General features: G+C 55.2%; 6 protein-coding genes across 6 annotated transcripts; 2 read left to right on the forward strand and 4 right to left on the reverse strand.

Moving 5' to 3' along the window:
• Positions 1-877: 877 nt before the first annotated feature.
• On the reverse strand, positions 878-3,777 carry BDY24DRAFT_254600 (uncharacterized protein). The gene is made up of 7 exons (XM_076636809.1): positions 3,644-3,777; positions 3,116-3,533; positions 2,978-3,015; positions 2,816-2,867; positions 2,628-2,739; positions 2,483-2,555; positions 878-1,579 (listed from the first exon to the last, which is right to left on the reverse strand). Exons 1-7 carry the CDS (start codon positions 3,741-3,743, stop codon positions 1,185-1,187), a joined length of 1,188 nt encoding a protein of 395 aa, XP_076499263.1. The 5' UTR covers positions 3,744-3,777; the 3' UTR covers positions 878-1,184.
• Positions 3,778-3,872: 95 nt separating this feature from the next.
• On the reverse strand, positions 3,873-7,437 carry BDY24DRAFT_381008 (uncharacterized protein). The gene is made up of 9 exons (XM_076639269.1): positions 7,358-7,437; positions 6,146-7,135; positions 5,538-6,052; positions 5,293-5,424; positions 5,110-5,201; positions 4,859-5,024; positions 4,574-4,769; positions 4,224-4,440; positions 3,873-4,118 (listed from the first exon to the last, which is right to left on the reverse strand). Exons 2-9 carry the CDS (start codon positions 6,950-6,952, stop codon positions 3,961-3,963), a joined length of 2,283 nt encoding a protein of 760 aa, XP_076499264.1. The 5' UTR covers positions 6,953-7,135; positions 7,358-7,437; the 3' UTR covers positions 3,873-3,960.
• Positions 7,438-7,641: 204 nt separating this feature from the next.
• BDY24DRAFT_439318 (RNA polymerase Rpc34 subunit-domain-containing protein) lies at positions 7,642-10,803 on the reverse strand. Its single transcript, XM_076644440.1, has 10 exons — positions 10,665-10,803; positions 10,498-10,584; positions 10,287-10,363; positions 10,140-10,204; positions 9,924-10,036; positions 9,669-9,812; positions 8,949-9,511; positions 8,229-8,809; positions 8,020-8,127; positions 7,642-7,922 (listed from the first exon to the last, which is right to left on the reverse strand). The coding sequence occupies exons 1-10, from the start codon at positions 10,713-10,715 to the stop codon at positions 7,882-7,884; spliced, it is 1,830 nt and encodes a 609-aa protein (XP_076499265.1). The 5' UTR covers positions 10,716-10,803; the 3' UTR covers positions 7,642-7,881.
• Positions 10,802-13,821, forward strand: NPL6 (Npl6p; the record flags this gene model as incomplete). Its single annotated transcript, XM_076644441.1, has 9 exons — positions 10,802-10,807; positions 10,936-10,984; positions 11,085-11,221; positions 11,329-11,601; positions 11,764-11,899; positions 11,981-12,043; positions 12,137-12,349; positions 12,499-13,296; positions 13,423-13,821. 9 exons carry the CDS (start codon positions 10,802-10,804, stop codon positions 13,725-13,727), a joined length of 1,980 nt encoding a protein of 659 aa, XP_076499266.1. The 3' UTR covers positions 13,728-13,821.
• A 224-nt stretch (positions 13,822-14,045) lies between these two features.
• Positions 14,046-16,278, forward strand: BDY24DRAFT_381014 (bZIP transcription factor). Its single transcript, XM_076639270.1, has 5 exons — positions 14,046-14,287; positions 14,425-14,621; positions 14,776-15,112; positions 15,219-15,435; positions 15,615-16,278. Exons 1-5 carry the CDS (start codon positions 14,109-14,111, stop codon positions 16,254-16,256), a joined length of 1,572 nt encoding a protein of 523 aa, XP_076499267.1. The 5' UTR covers positions 14,046-14,108; the 3' UTR covers positions 16,257-16,278.
• Positions 16,279-16,673: 395 nt separating this feature from the next.
• BDY24DRAFT_337457 (SAE2 C-terminal domain-containing protein) lies at positions 16,674-18,016 on the reverse strand (the record flags this gene model as incomplete). Its single annotated transcript, XM_076637288.1, has 6 exons — positions 16,674-16,788; positions 16,892-16,971; positions 17,041-17,133; positions 17,221-17,294; positions 17,373-17,436; positions 17,549-18,016. 6 exons carry the CDS (start codon positions 18,014-18,016, stop codon positions 16,674-16,676), a joined length of 894 nt encoding a protein of 297 aa, XP_076499268.1.
• Positions 18,017-18,390: the final 374 nt, after the last annotated feature.

Raw genomic sequence — 18,390 nt, forward strand, 5'->3', positions numbered from 1 at the left:
ACCGCTCTTTTGATTGCTTTCCCTTTCCCCTCGTCCTCCCGCCTTCTCTTCGAACGAGCAACTCTTCAACCAGGACCTCATATCGCTCCTACTCTTCTTCCCTCGCTATCGCGCTATCTCTCTATGTCTGGTCGCTCCGGTCACTCTCGTCAACAGCTCTCACAGTCCGTCGCTCCGGTCGTCAAATCCCGATTCCCTTTCTTCCTGACCCAGACGAGGAGAAAGTGCTCCGATGACAGGATGGTGAGAGTGGGTAGAAGCTTGAGCTGCTTGATGTAGAGGCCGGCACGTTTTGGGGAAGACTTGGTGATTCCTGTGGACTGCAGATCGATTCGCGTCGCTTTCCTCTAGCTGGTCTCTCTCTTTCCCTTTCCCTCAGCTCACCTCCCCTTCCTTCCTTCTCCCTTCTCAGAATGTGACCCGAAGACTGGAAGAGGCCGAACTAGGCTCTCACTCTCATCTACCTGACTTTCTCGTCTCTACTAGCTGTCGTCGAGTCGAGTCGAGTCGATCCGAATGGACTGTCACGCGTTCATCTCGAGCTCCTTCCTCGAAACTTTCACTGAATCGAGGGTTCACTTCTTTTGATCTGTTCGGTTCACATCGTTAGTGGATCAGCAGCTCTCGATGTCTCGATCCATCTCGGGAAAACGAAAGGGACGCCAGCCTGCGACCTACCACGAGTTAGATAGATACGTCGTTTTCGGAGCCACTCTTCTCTAGGTTGGGCTGGTTTGGATTCAACGGAGGCTCGGGTGGAATACGTCTGCGCTTGCTATTTCCTGCCTGATGGATGATTCCCTTTCACGAAGCTGGCATTGGATTCGCACGACGCGTGCTCCCTCGACGCGAGTTCTTCGCTTCTCATCAGCCCAGGAGGGTTCGTAAACAGAGTCATCATCATCAAAAGCGAGAGAGTGTGTGAGATCGGGAAAAAGTCGAGGCGAGAGATGAAACGAAACGGAGTAAGTAGCAGTACGAGGGAAGAGATGAACGAACGAGAAGTGACGACGAGAAAGAGAAAGGAAGCAAAGCGACCTGACATCGGTCTCGAGAAAGCAAGAGAAAAGTGAAGGAAGAGTCGACAGACTATCTACAGTGATACGAGAAGAAATCACAAAGAGAAAAGGAGAGGAACATCCAGCATCCAAATGTCGAAACGACCTCCGAACCCAACCCTTTCCTCAGTTCCTCCCCCACGTCCCATCCGCCCAACTCTCTCCCAAAGGAACCTCTCCTCCCCCAGCTCCGTTCCTTCCCGTAGGGTCGTGAACCCAGCTGTCTCCCAACCCCGAAGTCGAAGCCTCCATCGAGCTAGGGACGGAGTCGGTGTCGCTCAACGTGTGATGTCCATCGTCGTCTGATGGCTCGGAGGCGGGAGGAGGAGCGGTCTGTTGACGTTGAGCTGCTGCTTGACCTGCTGCTCGAGCGGCGTCGGATTGGGGAGGTCGTCGAGCGGAGGAGGAGGCAGCGGTGGCGGAAGGGAGAGGTCGAGGAGTGGTCGTAGGCGAAGCTCGTCGGAGGAGGATGTTCATGACCGAGGTGGGGATGAGGGAGGGAAGGAAGGCGTAGGTCCAAGCTGCATCGAAAGGAAAATGAAAAGAAAGGGTCAGTTCCGACGCAGAGAAACGAGAGAGAGACGCGACTCGACTCACATCCGGCTCCAACTCTGCTCGTCCCAAACGTCCTGCCATACCTCTCCCTCCCTCCTACCCCTCCCCAAAGCCCAAACGTCAAAGTCCCAAACGCTCCCCTTCCTCTTCCAACCCCGAACCCAGCACTCCCCTCTAACAAGCTCCTCCTCACACTCCTCTCCAACACCTCGAATCCACTCCAGACTCTCCTCCCTCCCACCCAACTCCTCAACCACCCAACCAACCTCCCTCCCAACACCTTCAACCCCGCAACACTCAAGCTCAACGCCTCGTTCCTCACGTTCGAGATGAACCCGAGGTCGACGATCTCAACCTTGACCAACGAAGGTCTCTCTCCATCGAACGTGTTGTTGGCAGCCGTCTCGATCTCGGACGCGAGGGTCCTGAACGCCGTTCGAACGGCGTCGTTGGCGACCTTGGAGCTGGTGCGACCTGGACCTGAAAGGGATCCTGTTGCTGGAAGGAGGACGACGATCTTCTTGATGAGGGTGGAGATGGCGAAGGTGGTTCTCTCGAGGGCGAGTTTGGAGTTGTTGAGGGAGGTCGAGGAGCGGAGGTGGGAAGGGATGAGGGCAGTTGGGAGAGGTTCGAACAGTTTCGGGAGGAGATTGGTGACGATGGCGAGAGGCGTGAGGAGAGGTGCTTGGAGGCTGAGAGGAGAAGCGTTGGTGAGGTCGGAGGGAGGAGGAGAGGAGAGAGCGAGGAGGGAGACGACGGAGGTGATGGTGGGGACTTGAGCGGAGGAGGAGGAGTAAGGGTCGCCTGGAGGAGTAGGGAGAGAGAGAGTCAGCTCGAGGTCAAGGAAAGGTTGAAGAGCGTGGACGTACCAGCTGAGTTGATAGGGAACTTGAGGGTCAGGACTCCTTTCAGGGACGAGAGGAAAGGATCGACCGACGACGCCTGAAACGAAAGACGAGAACTTTGAATCAGCGTCTCGTCCTCAACGATTGAAAGTCGGACAAGGGTGCTTACCTGGCTAGCATCAAGCACGATAGCTCTAACGAACCCGTTCGCCAGCTTCTCAAGAGCAGCCCCAGCTTGGATGGTCGAGACCGAAGCGACCACGATGAAGCCCTGGCTCTCGCTGCGAGGGAGGGAAGGAGACCGAACCAAGATCTGGTCAGCTCAAGCGTCGAGAAAAACGAGGGAACCAAACTTACAGGAAGAGAACAAGAGGGAACCCGAGAGGAGAAGCGTCCGCTCCGAGGAGGACTGTACGCAAAAGAAGGGGAAGGAAGAGCAGGAGGAAGCCGGGGAAGGATGGTGATCAGCTCGTGCTTTCTCTCGAGATAAGAACGAATCGAGGCAGATCTCCTACTCACCAACGACCTCCATCCTATGTCCATCTCGATTCAAGGGTCTGTGAATTCCAACCACCAACGAAGAATGGAAAAGGGAGAAAGAGAACGAACGTCAGCTGATGTTCCCTCCTTATCGTCTCCTCCTTGTGTTGTACTGACCTCTCCTTCGCCGTCCTTGCCTCCTCCCTCTCCCTCCTCCTCTGTACGACCTTACCAGTCATCTCCTCTCCACCCTCTTTGACTCTCCTCCAAAGAACTCTCCTCCCTTCGCTCCCGAGTCCAACGAACGCAACCGTCGCTCCCGTCAAGACGAGAGCGGATCCTCCCACCGCATAAGGATGAGCTCGAAGGAATCGATCGGTGGAGGAAGAGAGATCCTTCCAGCCGTCGAGAGAAGCGAGAGAGTGCGAAGGCGGAGCAAGAACGAGAGGAGGAGGAGGAGGAGGAGGGAGAGCGGATGAACCTCCTCCGAGACCGAAGAAGGTCGTGGTGGAAGACGAGGACGAGGAGACGACGGTGGTGTTGCTGGAAGCGTCCGAGGAGAAGATGTAGTTCTTAGCGATAGACCAACCTTCCTCTACAAAGAAAGAACCAGCGAAAAGAATCAGCGGTCGAAGAAGAGAAGGGCGAGGAAGAGAGATGGTCAAGAGGAGGAGGAGAGGAGGGAAGGAGGAGCGTGGGACTCACGAACTTGATCTGCACTCCCTTGAACGACCCAAGCGAGATCCCAAGCTATATCCTGAGTCGCAGTCGGGAGTTTACGGATGTAGTCGTCGAGGTTGCTCATGCTTTCGGTGGAAGCGGTCGATGTGGGTGGGGAGGAGAAAGGGAAAGGAGAGCAGTGAGCTCAGGGCGATTACGAAGGGTTCGGCTCAGCGGCTCCTCCCTTTTTCTTTTTCATTCTAGAAAAAAAGAGTTGGAAGAGAGAACCAGTCTCGAGAAGATGTATATAAGATCGAATCAAAAGAACGAGGGGCGTCTCTATACTCCTACGAAAGCGTGAATCAAGCTCCACCGCGTTGCTCCCAGCTCGGCACTCCTCGTCGCACCTCGACCGTCAACTCTCCCTCTCCTCCGTTGTTTTCCCCCGAGTAGCTACCTCGACCTCGACGAGTAGCTCCGACAGCTGGCGCACAGCGATCGTACACGAACTTGGTCACGTCTGGTGGCAAGGAGAAAGAGAGGAAGGAAGGTCAGCGAAAAAGACGACGCGTGTTCGTTCGTTCTTCTCGTCTCTAAAGCATCGAAGGAAGACGGAGCAACGCACCTAACAGGTTCTGATCACTAGCATCTTGCCGAACGTGCACGACGAGCGTAACGACCAGCAGGCAGGACGACGACTGGGAAGCAGCGTTGGCGGCGTTGAGGAGGGCGGAGGGAGATTGAGGTCGAACCCTTCCTCCGAAATCCGGTTGCAGCGTTTTCGAGGGGACGGGGAGGACGGTGGAAGCTTGGTGATGCAGGAGACGCCAGACGTGGGGAGGCTGAGGGAGAACAACGATAAGGGAAAGGATCGTCGAAAGTCAGTTTCTCAAGTGTTTCGAGAGGAGAAGAAGGTTCGGGAGGGAGAGCAAGGACGAGTTAGATTGGGGTGGTGGTGTTTAGGTTGAGACTCACAGCAAGATAGACTACCAGAGGGTGAGACTCGACCTCTCGAAGGGACCTGGTGAGGTTGATCATCTGAACGGCTCGTTCCGGAGGAGCCGTTTGGAGGAGGACGCGTCCGAAGGCGACCGACGCTGGATAGGAGATCATGAAGGTGAGGACGGTTTCCAGGATAGCGACGGCCTTGTCAAGATTCGAGAAGTATTCCCTGTGAGAGAGAAGAGGAGTTGGGTGAGCACGCGAAGCGATGAACGAACGAAGTCCGACCGAAGACGAGATTGAGACAGGAGGACGTACGAGGGCAGGAAGATACCACCGAAGAGTAAAGCTCCAGTGCAGGTGAGAACGGCCAGGGAGAAAGGGTTGTTGATGAGGCTGAGGAGTCGAACTAGAACGTCCGACTTCAACCAGGATCGATAGCGGCCGGAGAGACGATCTGGACCGAGAATTTCAGCGCCGACAGCTGAAGAAGGACGAGAACAAGCGAAGTGAACGAACGAAGTCAGTATGCATAATCGAAGAATGCACTAGCTTAGAGGAGAACGAACCTTCGACGAGCTTGGCGTGATTTTTGAAGACGAGAGCGGAGAAGAGAGCGAGAACGAAGGCGACGGCGAGGAGAGTTGTTGGGAGGATCATCCTGAGGAAGAATGGGAGCAGAGGAAGGATGGTTAGTGCGAGTGCGAAAGGAGAGAGCACAGGAATAGAAGGGAAGGAAGGAGCAGGCTCACTCAAAGAAATCGTCGTCGTGGTCATGTCCAAGAAGAAGGACGTGTTCGATCGACTCCTTGCAGATGTAGACCGATGCGAACAGCAGGAAGATAGTCTGTACGAAGAGAATCAGAGATTCTAGTCGATGGTTCCTGAGAGTCAGAAGCAAGACGAACAAACGAAACATCAGCCAGGCGCGTCGAAGGGGAATCGGAGCGGTGACGAGAGGCAATCGAGAGGAAGAGAGACGCGATGCAAGACTCACCCAAACGGATACCTATACGAGCTTGCACTGCCCTTCGTCCCCTCCATCACCTTCCCACCCACCAGTCCCAGCACACCCAGCGAGTCGAACACCACCAGGTATCCCAACCCCGTCACCGAAACACTTCCTCCGGCCTGCCCATCGACCCACAAACTCGCTCCCAACGCGAACTCCAGCACTCCGAACATCCCCATCGACTTCACATACGTCGAACTGAGGGCTAACGAGGCGAGCAGCGAGGTCGGACGCGTCGATGAAGGCGAAGGAAGCTGGGTGGTCGAGGTGAGGGTTCCATCGTTTTGAACTGATTTGGGAAAGTAGTAGGAGGAGTTGGCAGGGAAGTTGGGATCGGATTGGGACGGAGAAAAGGGCGAAGTTGGAGACCATTGGCCTGTTCCGGTTCCTGTTGCTGAGGAGGAGGAGAGGAAAGGGTCGGTTTGGGAGGACGAGAGAGCTGGGTTGGTTTGGCCTGGATCCATGAAGGAGAAGAAGTTGTGGGAGAGGGAGTGTTTGTGCTAAAGGAGAACGAAGGGGAGAGGAAGGTTAGGATATCCTTCGAGAAGATGGTACTGCATGCTAAGGGCAGAAAGAGAACGACTGAAACTCACATGGTGACCTCTCCTCCCTGACACCTTCGCTCCTCCGACTCCTTCCAGCTCTCCTCCTGCAGATGCTCCATTCCCTCTCGAAGACGGACCCGTCAACACTCCCGCTTCCGTTCTCTCTCCGAACCTGAACCCACCGTTGTTCCTAGGCTGACCACCGGCCATCCTCCCGACCCCAATCTCCGTCACTGGAGCCTCGTCGAGCTCCTCCCCTCCTCCTCCTCTCTCTGCGTCTCCTCCCTGTCCAGGTCTGGGGAAGAAAACCGACAGATTCCTCGAATGAATCCTCTCGTGTCGTTTCGATGCTGACTCCGAAGAAGACGAGGAAGCGAAAGTTGACGAGCTGGCTTTCGAGGGAGTTGAAGGGAGAGGAGGGAGGTCGTCGAGGAGTTCGGATGAGTTTCCGACCTCCTCCTCTGGGTAGGACGCCTCCTGTTCGGCGTAAAGAGGGATGTAAGGTGATCTGGAGGGTTGAGGAGAGCTGGGGAAGAGACTGTGGTTCTGGCGGGTTGGGGTTGTAGGAGGTAAGGGGAGGGGAGGCGATCTTGGAGAGGGACCTAGGAAGTCGTTGCTCTCTTCGTTCGAGGATGGTGTAGGAGGAGAAGGAGAGTGATCATGGTCGTGGTCGTCGTGGCTGTGGTTGTGATGATCGTGGTCGCTATCGTGGTGTCGGTCGTCCTCTTCCAGCTGGTGATCTTCTTCGGATATTCCTAGTCCTGGGACGGCAGAGGTCGAAGGGAGGGGAGCCTTGTCCTTTGAAGCTGACGATTTCCGGCGATGCATCAACGTGGGAGGGATAGGAGGACTCATTCGTGTCGGTTGAAGCGGACGAGGATGAAGGTGGAAATGAAGGAGTGGTTGCTGTCGATTCGATTCGACCGATAGAGCAGAGGTTGGACGAAGCAGAGGAGGGGAGAAGGAAGGAAGGGGTCGAGGAGGGAGGGAGGACGAGGTGCGAGCGGTGGACGAAAGAGCTTCCTGGCGATTCGATTCCTATAAAAGAGCAAGGTTAAAAGGTCGAGAGGATACGAGTCAGTCTCCTTGACCTCTATACATGCTTTCCAGCTCGCTCGACCGAGTAAAAGGAAGAGAACGAGCTCTCTTCCTCGAGGACTGCTCTGTCCCTATCCGTCGACAGACTCCATCTCGTCCACCTCCTCCTCCCTTCTCTCCCTTCGTCCCCTCAAGCCTACAGCTCGAAACTCGTCGACATACCTTGAAAGCAAGCCTCTAGCTACTTCGTAAACGAGAAAGAGAGGGGAAGACGGAAAGGTTGAGAGTTGAGAGAGTCGTCGTTGAAGGAAGGAAGAGTAGTTGGACAGGGAGCGTCGAAGCCAAACCCTCTGCTGCTCCCCGCTCGTCGAGCTTCCCCGCTTCTGACGCGTCGTTGGTTCGACGGAAAACCTTCTCTCTGTCGCTCTGTTAGCTCATCAGAGCAGGATGTCCATGCGTCCGTCAGTAGATGCACAAAAAGGTGTGCCAGGAACGACGCGAAAGGAGGACGAAGGAGAGAAAAGAGGTCGCGCTCGTTCGTCGTCGGTGATTTCTTTCCTTGTCCTCCCTCCTTCTCTCTCTCCCCCCCTGAGTCCTGCTGCAAGACATAAAGGTGCTGATATCTCATAAGGTTCATTCTCCCCTCCTCTCCCTCTCCCTACCTCCAACCCAAGACCACGAGCAAGAAAAGCTAAACAAAACCTCCTCGCTCCCTCCCTCCCTCCTCCTCCTCCTCGACGACGCGATCAGAAGTCTGCGTACGGCTGGTCGAGCCATTTCGAGTAGTCTGGGGAGAGACGAAAGGAGAGAGAGGAAGTCAGAAACAAAAGAAACACGACGAGAGTAGTCGGAGTTTTGAGAAAAAGACGACAGCGAAAACTCACAAACGCAACCATCCGGTTCGACGGGACCTCCTTCCTTGCAGAACGTGAAGAGAGGGCATCGACCACACGGAGCCTCCGTCCATCCTAGCGAGACCTTTTCGGGTTTGACTGTTCGAGCAGAGGATGCGACAGAAAATAAGCGAACAACGGGCGTCAGTGTCGAAAGAGGACGACGTCGCGTTCGAGACGGAACCGAACGCTGGACTCACTCGCTCGATAAACCAAGGCCATCCCTTCATCGTCCTCTCCAAAGTCCATGATGTCCTCCTCCTCCTCGTCCTCGCTCTTTTCCTTCTCCTTCTCCTTCGCTTTCGCCTTCTCCCTCTCCTTCTCCTTCTTCCTCTTTCGAATCTTCTTCCTCTCCTCCTCCGAATCGTCACTCCCGCTCCCTCCACTCTTCTCCTCGTCCGAGTCCGACACCCCAATCTCGACTCGCTTCAACTTCTTCTTGCTCTTCTTCTCCTTGGCTCGGAGTTTGGCAGCTGACTCGTCCATCGAGTCCGGGTCGGAGTTGAGGAGCGAGTCGTCGTCGGAATCCTTCGACGACTTCTTGGATTTGGATTTGGATTTGGATTTCGAGGAGGAGGATTTGGATTTGGACTTCTTCTTGGGTGATGAGGAGGAAGAGGAGGATGCACCAGAGTCGGAATCGGAGTCGGAGGCGTTGGAGGAGTTGGAGTCTGAGTCGTCGGAGGAATGGGAGGAGCGTTTCTTTTTGGAGGATTTAGATTTGGAGGAGGAGGACTTCTTGGAGGATTTAGAGGAGACAGATTTGGATCTTGATCTTGATCTATGCACGATGAGAAGAAGAGAAGAGAGACGAGGTCAGATCAATTCGAACCAACGAAGGTCAAGCTGTTCGCTCGACGCGTCGTTCGGTCTCCTTCCCTTCGCCTCGCTGCGACGCTCGAACACAACGAAAGACTCACCTCGATCTGCTCTTCCCATCATCACTATCACTCTCCTCACTCTCACTCCCACTTCCCGACCCACTCCCACTGCTCCCACTCTCCGAATCACTGCTTCCTCCCTTCTTCTTCTTCCTCCTCCTCCTCTCCTCCTTCTTCCTCCTCCTCTTCGCCTCAGCCTTCTTCCTCTCCTTATCCATCTTCCTCTTCTTCTCCTCCTTCCTCTTCTTCGCTCTCTTGGCCTCCTTCTCCCTCTCCACCTCGCTATCCTCCCCACTATCGTCGCTGTCTGCCCTCCCACCCTTCTTCCTCTTCGGCACACTCGCAGCCTTCGACTTCGAACCCGAAGACTCAGCACCACCTCCTCCTCGAGTATCATCGTCGTAGGAAGAGGCAGGAAGAGCTTGGATCTCTCCGTCGAACTCGAGAACGGCGAGAAGGGTGTTGATGTGACCGACGTCGAGTTCGGTGGGTGTGATGTTGGCCTTTTTGATCCAGGTAGCGATCTGAGGAGCGGTAGGGTAGGCGGAGGTGTGGGAGACGGGGAAGAGAGCGTTGGTCATTCCCTTTTGTTTGGGGTAGGACTGTGGGAAAGGAAGAAGGGACGAAGAGTGAGCTCGGTTCGAAAAACGAGAGACGCGGACGCGTCGAAGAGAACGGAATCCGAAGGAATCGAAGACGACGAGAGGGTACGACAAAGAGGGACGGAAGAGGAGAGAGGATCGAGAAACAAGGACTCACTCGAGCTTTGATGAAGGTGAGAACAGCCTGGAGAAGTTGTCGAATGAACTCGGTGTCGAGTTCGTTGTCGGTGAACCAGGGTCCTCCCGTGAGCTCGACGGAAGGAGTGAGGTTGAAAAGCATGTAGAGTTTTCGAGTAGGGTACTGTGAGAGAAGAATGCGAAGACGCGCAGAGGCAACAGGTCAGCAAAGCGAAGGACCAGGGAAGGTCGAGCGGAAACGAGAGGAAGGAGAAGACGAGACGAGACGACGAACCTTGACACTCTTGACACTCTTGACTTCGTTCTTGGACTCGAGAGCTTTGAGGACCTTGTTGATAACGGTTTGATGCAGATTCGTCTGAGTCTTGATGAACTTGGTCCAGATTCCTGCGAGGCGAGAGGTTCGTCCAACCGGAGCAAGTGGAGTGGGTGTGAGCTCTTTCGTTTCGTTCGGATGACTCGAGAGGGAGAAGACGATTGAAGAACGAACCCTCGTTTCCAGCATCCTGGATGACCTTGTAGACCATTCCTTCATCGTCGTCGAGAGTTCCAAGCCTGGTAGAAGGAAAGGATGCGAGGTGAGCTCGAGAAAGAAGAAGGAGGAGGTGGAGGGAGGGGAAGGAGAAGGTCGACTTACTTCTTCGCCTCACTCTTCGTTACAGCCTTCCACTTGATTCCCTTCGCTCCTCCCAGGTCGATCGTCTTGACGAGATTCTATACAACCAGAAAAACGGGTCCAAAGAAAGGATGGAGGTCAGCAGATGGAGAGGTTCGAAGGAGAAGGAGAAGTCAACCTCGCGAAGTTGACCTTCTCTCTCCTTCAACTCTTCCTCCTCTTGAGAGCTTACCTTTTTACTGAGCTTGTTGATGGAAGCTGTGATAGCATCCAGAGCTACTTGAGGGAAGTGCTTGATGAGATCTGCTTGACCCATCATCTGCAAGAAGCAAAACCAAGCGAAAACCAACGGTCAACTTGAGCTTCAAGAAAGGAAGGAGCGAGGGAGGGAACGCTTACCTGGTTCGGCAGACTCAAGGCATAGGCGTGAAGTTTAGACTCCAACGACATCGTGAAGAGGACGAGTAGAGGGTGAAGGGCTCTCTCAGAGCTTGAAGAAGACGAGAAAAGAAGGAGGAAGACGGTCGGAGGACTGGATGGACGTGAGAGGACAGGATTCAAAACCTGTCGAGATCGCGTCCTCCCATCAACAACCACTCCCCCAAACCCGACGCAACCTTTAATCCTTCCCCATCCATCCTCACATCCACCCTTCTTCGAACATAAAAAGCTCCAACCAGTCAAGATTCAACGAACCACACGAAACACGGCGGGTCGAGGTTCGTTTGCTCTCCTTCTCCCTCTCCTTCCCCTCCTTCTTTCTTTCCGAGCTCACTCTCGTCTCCATCCTCCCTTTCCTCTCTCGTTTTCACTCTACAGGTGGCAGCCGAGCTGACTCTTCTTCCTCTCTACACGAAGAGGAGGACGACGACCGAGACGAGGATCACGACGACGGTCAAAGCGACGAGGACGAGAATGAGGAGAACGACGACGACGACGATGAGCAGTTAATCGACGTGAGCTCGGCCTCTTCCTTCCCATCCAGACTCATTCGTGCTTCTCCCCAGCACCCTCCAACCCTCTAATCATCTTCCTCTTCACTTTGGCTCTCTTTGCTCTGCAGGACGACTCGGATTCTTCCGTCGGATTCAGACCCAATCGTTCAGCAAGCAATCCCGTCGTTCGAGGTCGCCCAAGAGGTCGTCCGAGAGGATCCAGAGCTCGAGGAGGATCGACTAGAGCTCGGGGAGGTCCTAGAGGGAGGCCTAGAGGGAGCAGAGGAACGAGGGCGAGAGGTAGACCTAGAGGGAGGGGAGGAGCGAGCTCGGCTGCCAGGCTGAGGGAGCTTGAGAGGAGACCTTTGACGGGAGATGACCTCGATGGGAGCGACAATGAGGTGAGTTTCTCCTCAGTTTTCTCTGTCTGGAGTTTTGGAGAAGGCGAGCGAGCTTGCACATGTTTTCCGTTGCTGCAGAGGCGGAAGAGCAGACCGAAGGAAGGAAGGAGAACGAGAGCTGACCTTTTCGTTTCCCTTCTTGCGTTGATTGATTGCTCGCAGGGCGAAGAGGGAGGTATCAGAACATCTCAGAGGACTGTCAACGGAAAGGAGTACACCTTTACCTCCGACGAGCTCATCCTTCCAGACGACGAGAAGGGTGATACGAAGATTGACAGTCACGGAGTCCTCCAAGGAGGTCAGCTCTGTTTCCCTTCCTTCCCTTCGCGTCCTTTCCCTGCAAGCTCGAGCTCACCATTTACGTTCCCTTCCTTCATAGGCCGGGAGTACAAGGCCAACTCGTTCGCTTCGCCTTATCGACCTGATCCTGAAAAGCTTTACAGTTCGTTCTCGCTCACTTCCTTCGTCCCTTCGAGATCTTTCTCTCGTCCTTTCTCCGTCGAAACTGACTTCATCTTTCGTCGAACCTTCACAGTCCTCTCCATCGATGCCGCCCGAACCTGTGGATATCGAGACTCGCTCTACTTCTTCCGTCGAAACAAGGAACTCGTCAAGCTCACGCTCTCTGGAGTCGAGAAGGAACACCTCATCGACATCGGACGACTCTCCACCACTCTCAAAACCAGATCCGTCACCATGATCGCTGCTAGGAACTGCTACAAGCTCCAAGGAGCCAAGATGTTGAAGAGTGAGTCCGCTGCAGTCCGGTCTTCTCTTCGTTTCGCTTTCTCTCCCTTCCTCGTCGCGTCCTCCTTCGCCGAGGTCATTTGTATCTCCTTCGTTTTGACATTCTTCTTTCTCCTCGTCTTCGTTCGTTACCTTCTTCTGCTCCTCCAGACGCCCGCTGGGTGACCGACGACTACTACGAGGACGCCGCCCGAGCCGACTGTCTCCTCAAAGGTCTCGAACCCAACGCCTACGTCGGCGACCTCCCCGATCCAGCCCTTCCTCTCTCCGACCGAGCCCTCACCGCAGGAGCTCCAGGATTTGGAAACAACGACCCTTCAGGCTCTGGAACCCGAATCGAGAAACACATGCCCTTCTACACCGTCGGAGGTCCCACCACCCATTTCGCTGGTTCGGGAGTGTCGGATCCGTTCGTCGAGGCAGGACAAGGGAACAAGAAGTTGATGCTGTTGAGGAACGGATTGACGCCTGAGAACTGGATGCTGGAGTTTGCGAGAGGAGTGCAGGAGAAGAACAGGGAGTTGGCGGCGGAGAGGAGGGAGAGGTTGGGCAGAATCAGGGAAGGGTTCTGGTACGAAAAGGAGGTGAGAGGTGGGGAGGACGAGAGTGGAGCTAGTGGTGCTAGTGGAGGACCTTCGAGGAAGGGGAAGGAGAGAGCTTCGACGTTGGCTGAGGGAGGAGTCGCGTCGTTCATCAATTCGCCTGCGTATGCGCCGTCGCCGCTGGGAGGAGGAGGAAGCAACTTGAACTCTGCGAGAGCGACGCCTGCGAGGGATGTCTCGGTTGTTGGGACGGTGGAGGGAGAAGAGGGGATGAGTGGTGTCGTTGAGGAGGGAGGGGAGGCAGAGGCAGAGGGAGGAGCTGGATTGGTCTCGCCGACGAAAAAGAGGAAGAGACGAGCTGGGCCTCCGGTGGGAGTCTACGATCCTCATACTCATATCACCCACGGTGAGTCTCGCTCCCTTCTTGTTTGCCTTTCTCGGGTCTTCTTCGCGAAGAACGAAGAGACGCGTCGACCTCCCACCTTTCGCTGACCGTCCTTCTCCCTTCCCCCCTTTCCTTTCTTCATCCCAGTCCGAGCCAACACTCAACCGACCCGAGCAACCCTCACCCGAATCTCGGACCTCCCTTCCCTCTCCCCTTTCAACCCATCCGACCCCAACGCTCTCGCCGACGACGCGTCTTCCTCGTCCGACCGAAAACCCTTCGCCGTTCTGGAAGCCATCGGAGGTCAACGAGTCGGAACTTCGAGTTGGGGACTTGCTAGTGTGGTGCTTGGGATGGAGGTGACGGTGGAGAAGGACGAGGCTCCGTCGGAGTTTGGGGTGCCTGGGTTGAACGAGGAGGAGGAGGAGGGAGGAGAGCCTGTTCAGGTCTGAGGGAGTGGGATCTTTTGGAAACGGTGGGATGGGAGGAGCGATTACGACGTAGTCTTCAGTATGGGTTTCAGAATATCTAGGTTTCGTGAAGCTGTCAGACGTTTGGGGGAGACGGAAAGAGAGGCGACGAGACGCCGAGAGAAGACGCGAAAGAGGGAATCCTTCACGAGGTCCTTGTTCAGGTTTTTCACGTCTCAGCTCCGAGAGCTTCTTTTGGCGAGGCATCAAGTCGAAAATTTGGGTCCGAGCGATGTCCAGAATCAAGAACGAAAGCCCTGTCGTCTTGAATCTCGCTCCTCAAGCCCTTCCCCTTGCCCCGAACGCCCATCTTCCCTTTCCCCTCCCTCGCTCTACATCTCCTCCTCTTCTCACTACTTCTCCATGTCGGTACCAGATTGGTTCGCGGTCATCCAGACGGCAACAGCAGCCGAGCAAGCTGAGCAAAGTGCCTCACAGGATCACCAAGCTCAACAGGCTCTCTCCCAAGCTCTCGCCTCCTCGGGTTACGCTCCTCCTCAGCAGCAGCAGCAGTCAATAGAGCAAGGCAGCGGTCACAATGGGTGAGTGCCGGATGCATTTAGATGTCGATATGTCTGTTGGAGAGAGTGCAGAAGGGATGAGAGAGGGAGAAGAAGGGGAATGGTTTGCTAACCCGTCCTCCATTCTCGTTCGTCTGATCCTTCGTCCTGGCCTCCAGCTTCCTCGAACAGCAGCAGCTTGACGGGAATATACTGGATGCTCACTACGCTGGAAGTCAACCTCAATGGATGGATTCGGTCCGCGGGTTCGACTCGTTCGCTCAGGAGAATCAATCTCAGCATCTTCAGCAGCCTCCCCTCTCCCACCTCGCTTACGAACTCAACAACGGCTCAAGTTTGAATGCGAACCCTCAGAGTGGGTCTTCTGAATTTTCTCTAGTTCGCTGGCTGGCTTTTACTGCTTCTTCCCGGTGCGGGAAGCTCGCTGCAAGCTAGGAGATCGAAGGAAAGCGAAGCTCACCATTTCCTTCCCTTCCTCCTCCTCCTTCTCATCTCCTTCTTCCCTCCAGCCCAAGCCTCCGCCTCGAACCCCGTCGGTCTCGTCTCTCCTTACCCTGACCACTACAATACCAACCCGTCTTCATCGTCTTCCTCCAACTTCAACGGTCCCTCAGGTCCTCCTCATCCTCCCTCCCCAGCCGCGCCAACGACCGTGCCATCTCCATCCAAACGACCTCGACGCGCCTCCTCCACCACTGGGCCAACTCCTTCACCTCAAACCAAGAGGAGGAAATCAGACACGCTCAAGTCGGGGTCGGTACCCCTCAACCAGTCAGCAGAAGAACTCAAGCTCGACCAGGCGATCTCGAGCTTAAAGTCGAACGTCCCAGCTCTCCGAGCCTTCTTGTTCGTCCCTCTTTTGCCCTCAAGGCCTTCGTCTTATGTGAAGATAGTAGAGCTGACTCCAGTTCACTTTTATCTTGCTCTTCTCGTTTCACTCGTTTCCTTACAGCCATATCCTTCCCATTCCCGACTCGACTCCCTCCGGTCTCGTCGACGGCGTTCTTCCTCCAAATGTCGACGACGGACAGTCGACGGTGGTCTCAACCTCGGCGTCATACGTGCATGCGCTTCAGAAGGAGAGGGATGCAGGAAGAAGGATGATTGCTGGGTTGGAGGGAGTTTTGAAGGCGACGGGCGGAGAGGAGATGTTGGACGCTTGGAAAGCTGTGAGTCGGGCTTGATCTTTCTTTTGAGATCTTCTTCAGCAGCTTGGCATTATTTGGCGTCGATATCGCGTTGGAGAGGAAGCGAAGCGACAGTCAAGCGGATGGGATTGAGTAGGAACGAACAAACGCTGACTCTTGACGCGTGTCTTTCCTCGCTTTATTTTCTTTCCCTTCTCTAGCAACTCGCCGTCGCCGAAGAAGAACGAGCCGAAGCAGAGGCCCTACTTGATGTCCTAGCGTCTCAGAACGTCGCCAATCTGAACCGAAAGGGAAAGGAGGTCGACCGATCCGTCGTGCCAAACCCTTCCCCCTCCTCCCTCGCCCTCAACCATCAAACCTCGAACGACCCCTCCTCCTCCTCAATCTCTACCTCCCCCAACACCTCTTCCCTTCAACCCAAAGTTGAACCACCCATTCGACCTCTCCTCTCCTGCTCCCCATCCTACACCATCAACCCTTCTTCCATCGACTCGCTCAAACCAAACTACTACGACCCAACCACCTACGACATCGAGTCCCATGACTTCATGACCTACCCCTCTGGTGACCCGGTCGTCGCATCCGGGAAGGGAGAGATCAAGTCGAAGCAGGAGATTGCGAGGGAGAAGAATCGAGAGAAGCAGAGGAGATTCAGGGAGAGGCAGAAGGCGAAGTTGACGGAGTTGGAGGCGAAGTTGAAGGAGCTGCATAAGGGGTCGGAGGAGAATGAGATGGAGCGTGGAGGGGAAGAAGAGGAGGAGGAGGATGAGCTGGAGCCGGCGCTGGTGCTTCAGATGGGGATGGGTGAGACGGAGGGAGGAGGAGGACCGAAGGTCGTTTAGATTCATGTATCTGCGATAGTAATCTTGATTTTGAGGTTCTCAGCGAGACTTCGATGGCCCTCCCGAGCCGTCGCGTCTTCAAGGCGCCCCTTGAATTCGAACGACGAGTCATTCTCGTTCTCGTTCGCTGCCTCTACGTTCGGCAATCATGATGAGTGAAAATCGTCAAAGTTATCATAATAAAGTCGTCAAGAAAAAAAAGAAAAAAACGAAAGCGAAGCAGGGTACAAGCAAAAAACGACCGCCGTCTCGTCGCACCGACCTGACGTTAACTGACGTTCCCCTCCTCAACCTCTCCTCTGGTATCTCCCGTCGGCTTTCCTATAACGGCGCAAAGAGCAAAAGAAGAAGGACGAGGTCAGCGAAGCTCGGGCGAGGATGAAGAGAGAAGCGACGAAGAGCGAAGAGACCAAATGCTCACCTCGCCTCAGCCTCGATCCTGGCTCTCTTGTCCTGCTCGATCCTCTCGGCCGCTTCGTTGATGAGAGCTACCTTCTGGGTATCGGGGAATCCGATATCCCAGTAGAAGGGTCTGTCGAATCAAATCGAAACGAAAGGTCAGCTCCGCTCACGAGTCTCTTCTCGACGAAGCAAAGGAGAACGAGACGAAGCAAAAAGCGAAACTGAAAACTCACGGTGTCGGAGGACCCGCCCACTCGTCCCTATGTCTCGAAACCTCCTGACGATGCTTCTGGATCTCCTCGTCCCTCTTCCTCTTGCCTCGTTCCTCCTTGGTCTCCTGTCGTCGTCGAGGTCGACTCGGTCCAGCTCCGTTCTCGTCAACGTCGTCGTCGTCGTCTTCGTCGGACTCGGGAGGAGCAGATTTCCAGCGGGGACCTTGAGGGAGGGGAGCGAGGGGTCCGACGGCTTCGTAGTACTGGGCGTGGAGGGAGATGGGGGTCAGGGAAAGGAAGGAAGGCGTAGGAGAAGAAAAGAGAGGGAAGAATGAGGGAGAAGGACTCACTCCTCGGCAGCACTCGCAGTCTCTAGCGTGAAGCTGCTTCCTCTGTTCCTTTCCTCGAACGACATTGTTGAAGGCTAGACAATAGAACGAGGAGGAAAGGGAGTCAGCGACGGACGGGGACGAGGAGGAGAAAAAGACGAGACGCGACGAACCGTAATCTCGTCCATCGTTCTTCGACTTGTTGATCTGAAACTCGTCGTTGATGGTCGTCTTCTTCTTCGAGCTACAAATGAACCCAGCCAAAACAAGCACGAAGAGTCAGCGTACTGCTCAAACGAGAGAGAAAAAGGAAGAAGAGGACGAAAACCCACCTCCCAGGCGCTCCGACCTCGATGTCCGGGTTGTACCTCCCTCTCCCCTTGAACGCAGCATATAGCTTCCTCGTCTCACTCGCCGGAACGTTCCTCTGCTTCTTCAAGAAGATGCTCTTCTGCTCGGGCGTCATCCCAGCCGTGGGATCCTTGACGGCTCGTCGTCTTTCCTCGTCCCTCTCCTCGCTCTCCGGGGATCGATAGTACGGGTCCTCGTACCTGGCGTTTCGTTCGTCTTGGCTGTCGTACAACACTCGTGGGATCCGGGGGTTCGGGATGTCGACGGTGAAGAGATCGGGTTCGATTTTGACGGCGGGAGGAGGAGGAGGGAGAGGAGCGTCTCCGTCGGAACGAACGCGTTGTTGAGCGTCGTTCGAGGCCTCCCTGGACGAGGAACCGGCGTCTCGAGGTTCGGATCGGACTGTCTTGGGAGGACGAGCAATCGACTTGGGTGTGTAGCGGTAGACCTGGTAGGGTTCTCCCATGGGAACCTCCATATCGAGAGGATCCTCCGTCTGCGCTTTCCCGTTGACGACCGTCTTCTTCCCGAGCCAAGTTCTAGCCGCCGCTATCCTATCTCGTTCTGCGACTTTAGGGTTGATGGGAGTGGTGTAGGTTCCTCGGTCGAGAGCTTGCTGTCGGACGAAGGGGCGTGCTGGCGTAGAGTTCTCGCTCGACGCGACGGCTGGACGAGGAGAGGGTTGGTGGGAGGAGGGAGAGTCGAAGGCGTGGGTTCGAGAGGGTCCGGCTGTTGATTGTGGCTGTTGGTGAGAGGCTCGAATAGTGGTGGAGTCTGCGATGATGGGATCGGGTTGGACGATGGAGGTTACGGACGTGGCAGAGGAGGAAGGTTGAACGA

The sequence above is a fragment of the Mrakia frigida genome (assembly GCF_051309035.1).
Source record: "Mrakia frigida strain ATCC 22029 unplaced genomic scaffold BDY24scaffold_6, whole genome shotgun sequence".
Lineage (NCBI taxonomy): Eukaryota > Fungi > Basidiomycota > Tremellomycetes > Cystofilobasidiales > Mrakiaceae > Mrakia > Mrakia frigida.